The 3259-nt window shown below is 29.5% G+C and overlaps 1 protein-coding gene across 1 annotated transcript; it reads right to left on the reverse strand.

Annotated features, from left to right (window-relative positions):
• Positions 1-955: 955 nt before the first annotated feature.
• On the reverse strand, positions 956-2661 carry PGAP3 (Per1-like protein PGAP3). The gene is made up of 7 exons (XM_014355178.2): positions 2428-2661; positions 2218-2360; positions 1985-2137; positions 1783-1907; positions 1364-1506; positions 1089-1293; positions 956-1025 (listed from the first exon to the last, which is right to left on the reverse strand). The coding sequence occupies exons 1-7, from the start codon at positions 2555-2557 to the stop codon at positions 956-958; spliced, it is 969 nt and encodes a 322-aa protein (XP_014210664.2). The 5' UTR covers positions 2558-2661.
• Positions 2662-3259: the final 598 nt, after the last annotated feature.

Genomic DNA, 3259 nt, shown 5'->3' on the forward strand with positions numbered 1-3259 from the left:
TGTTATTTAAATTATATACTGCCACATCGACTGAATGAAATTCAGGAGAGTTCGATTATTGTTATATGCCAAGCAGTTGTAAGTTGTAAGCCCTAATGTAATATATATATAGGTAATTTAAGCTGTAATTAATACAACTAACGTCAGTTTATAAGAAATTTAACGTTTAATAACTTAATTTTTAATAGTCAAGTATATTATATTTTAAATGATTTGTACACTTAATACATATCGAGTCACGTATTTTCAACGAAAGCTCGTACAAACGGCAGCATTACTTTGTTCATATTATTTTTTAATCTCTATTTTAAACTAAGCAAAGAGTGCTTATTTTGTTTATGTCCCGATTTAAAGTGATAAATTATTATTAACGGTCGGTCGTAGAGTGAATTTTTTTTTTCACGTTATTAATATCCATGTGTATTTAATTTACTTGACGCCTAAAGAATTCATATAGAATACCATGAAGGTATGCTTAGAGAGATGTTTTTAAATACTTAAATATTGTATCAAAAAATTATTAAAAATTTCTTTTGTAAACCTCAATTTAAACGATTAATTAGTTAATTGTATTCAGAAATGTCGAATTTATTGTACTGTTATAAGAATTTTAAGTCATGTACTTTTAAATCAAAAACATTCCGATTAATAGCTTCTAAAAACGCTTCGTGTGTAAAATAAGAAATTTTACGAACTGTATTTATGACATGCATGTATACTTGGTCTAATATTTTTATTAAAAATTCCTTGATTCTTCTCTTTAAAAAGTGCCCACTATCTCAAAACATTTTTTCTATTGTGTGAAACGTCAAGGATTTGAAAAAAGAGGGTTTACTAAGGTCATATCATTACCGTTTGTGAAAATAAAAACTTATATAATATATTATTATTAATATTCTTGAAAAATAAATTTTTTCTACAAAATAAGAAAAAATTTTTATTATTTACAACATTATCATAACAGTTTGTTATATTCTGATTTTGAGTATTGTCTCCTCAAATAATGGCAATCCAAAGTTATAAACCTAGAATGTCATAATTTAAGAAGTGCTTTAATTTGTAGTACATATAATTTTACTTTCAATTACCTGTATAATAGCTGTACAAGTGGTACGGTAGAAGCGTGCCACAACGAATGTGCATCAAAGATCCAGAATATTGGTGGAAAATCGGCAATCTCTAATAACGTCACTGATACCGTTAAAACAGTAAACCAGCCAACTAGGTGTATGTGAGGTAGCTCTTTGTAACTTGTATACCACCAAATCATGGTAATGATAAACGTTGCAAATCCTTAAAAATGAAAATACTTATACGTTTGAAGATCCTCGAAATTCTTTCGTTTTATATTTGTTTGAATTACCAACTACAATGTTAAATGTCATGTTGTAGCCATAATTGATGCTTCCAGACCATAGATGAGTCAAGTGAGTATACAGAGTTGCTAAATAAATACAAGTTATGACTAGAAAGGTTTTTTTCACCGTCTCGTTTTTACAGGTCAACCTGGTAAATGAAATAAAATGATAAAAAAAAAATTAATCATGTTATCTTACTAACGCCGCAGATGAAAAGCATTAGGTATTATTAGTGTATATTCCAACTGAAAACATTATGCTCTACAATTTCAATGCAAAAACATTTATTACAATTGAAGAAATATAAAAGAAAAATTTTAAATGCATTAGTTTGCACACAAAATGCATTCACTCATGATGTTTTAAAAAATAATGTTTTTCACCTGTGACGATATATTAAAATGAGAATATCATATAAAACTACCTTAACAATAAACAATACAACAAAGTAAGAACAATAGTAAATGCACAGGAATAGTCCATAACTTCTGTAAAATCTTTATCTCTAGCATGAAAAATTGTTGACCAGAACCAGCCATGTAAACAAATCTGTAACAATTACAATAAATAATTCATTTTGACGGTAAACCATAAGAAATAAAAAAAAATGAAAGAATCAAACTCACAATTGTAAACCATGTCCAAACAAAGAACATGGGAAAAGTAGACTTTACATCACTTTGATATTTCAAATAGCAAGTGGCATGGGCATACAAATTTAAAATTGAAAACAGCACCGAGGCAGGCTCTTGCAGTCCGAGAAATCTTATAAACGGCCACTGATAAATTGAAAAAAAAACCATAAAACAAAGAATTATTGAAAACTATCAAAATTTATTGTAAAACAATAAAACCATACTTTTCCATGAAATTGAGGTACAGAAAGACCCTTGGAAGTAAAGAAATCGACTGTCTGCCACATGCAAGAGTAGCTGCAATCTTCTTTGCAAGTCCATTGAAGTATTTGCAAGTCCAACGATGGATTTTCTTTGAAATCCACTCCTAAAAATAAATAACCATAACATCTCTCATAAAGATGATTTTAAGGTTAATCGTGTGTGTGTTTTACCATTTTCACAGTTTTCGTCAGTACACTTGTGAATACAACGGCTATAAAATAGAGATCTGTCACCTATGGACGCTTTTGTAATTGTAAATAAACTCAAAACAGCTAAAATTAACACACATATTTTTAACATATTTACTAATGTTTACTGTAGTACTGAAACATAAAACATAACAGATCCGAGCGCAGAGATTCAGAGTTCAGAAATCTCAAAATATCAATATGCCATCCCCCAGTTTGTGCTTCATCCCCCGCCGTTAATTTAATCACGATGCACAGATATCGGCAGATGCACGAATCACGACACAACTGACACAAGTCAAATACTTACTTACTTATTTTCTCGACAAAAAATTTTTCTATTCAGTAGGGTATGAATGTATAGATATATTGAAATTCAGCCGGTATAGCGATCAGATACCTAATCAGATTCTTATTCTGAGTTTTTTTATTGACTTCGATAAAATTGTTGGGTATGCCAAACGATACTTGTATTGTAATTTGATTATTTAAAGAACAAATTTTGCATTGCCACAGTCCTGTGGAGTTGATGGAGCGCGATCCTGCAATATTAATATTGAGCGGATAAAGGAAGTTCTATATTCAGTATTGAACCAAATACATTGAAAAACGGAATGTGTAGGTTTCAATGATTGAATATTACAACAGCTTTAATTTTCAAATATTTCATAGCAAATATTTATTAAATTCAAATGTACAAAGTCTCATAAACAAGTGCTACTTTTGTAATACTGCTCGAGAAATAAGTCAACAGTCTGCATCGTTACCATTAAAGTAAAAATTTATCGTTTTTGCTTGATTTGTACTTGCGAAA

This window comes from Copidosoma floridanum, unplaced genomic scaffold (genome assembly GCF_036245765.1).
Source record: "Copidosoma floridanum isolate Cflo_tuat_1 unplaced genomic scaffold, Cflo_Japanese_pri ptg000019l, whole genome shotgun sequence".
NCBI lineage: Eukaryota > Metazoa > Arthropoda > Insecta > Hymenoptera > Encyrtidae > Copidosoma > Copidosoma floridanum.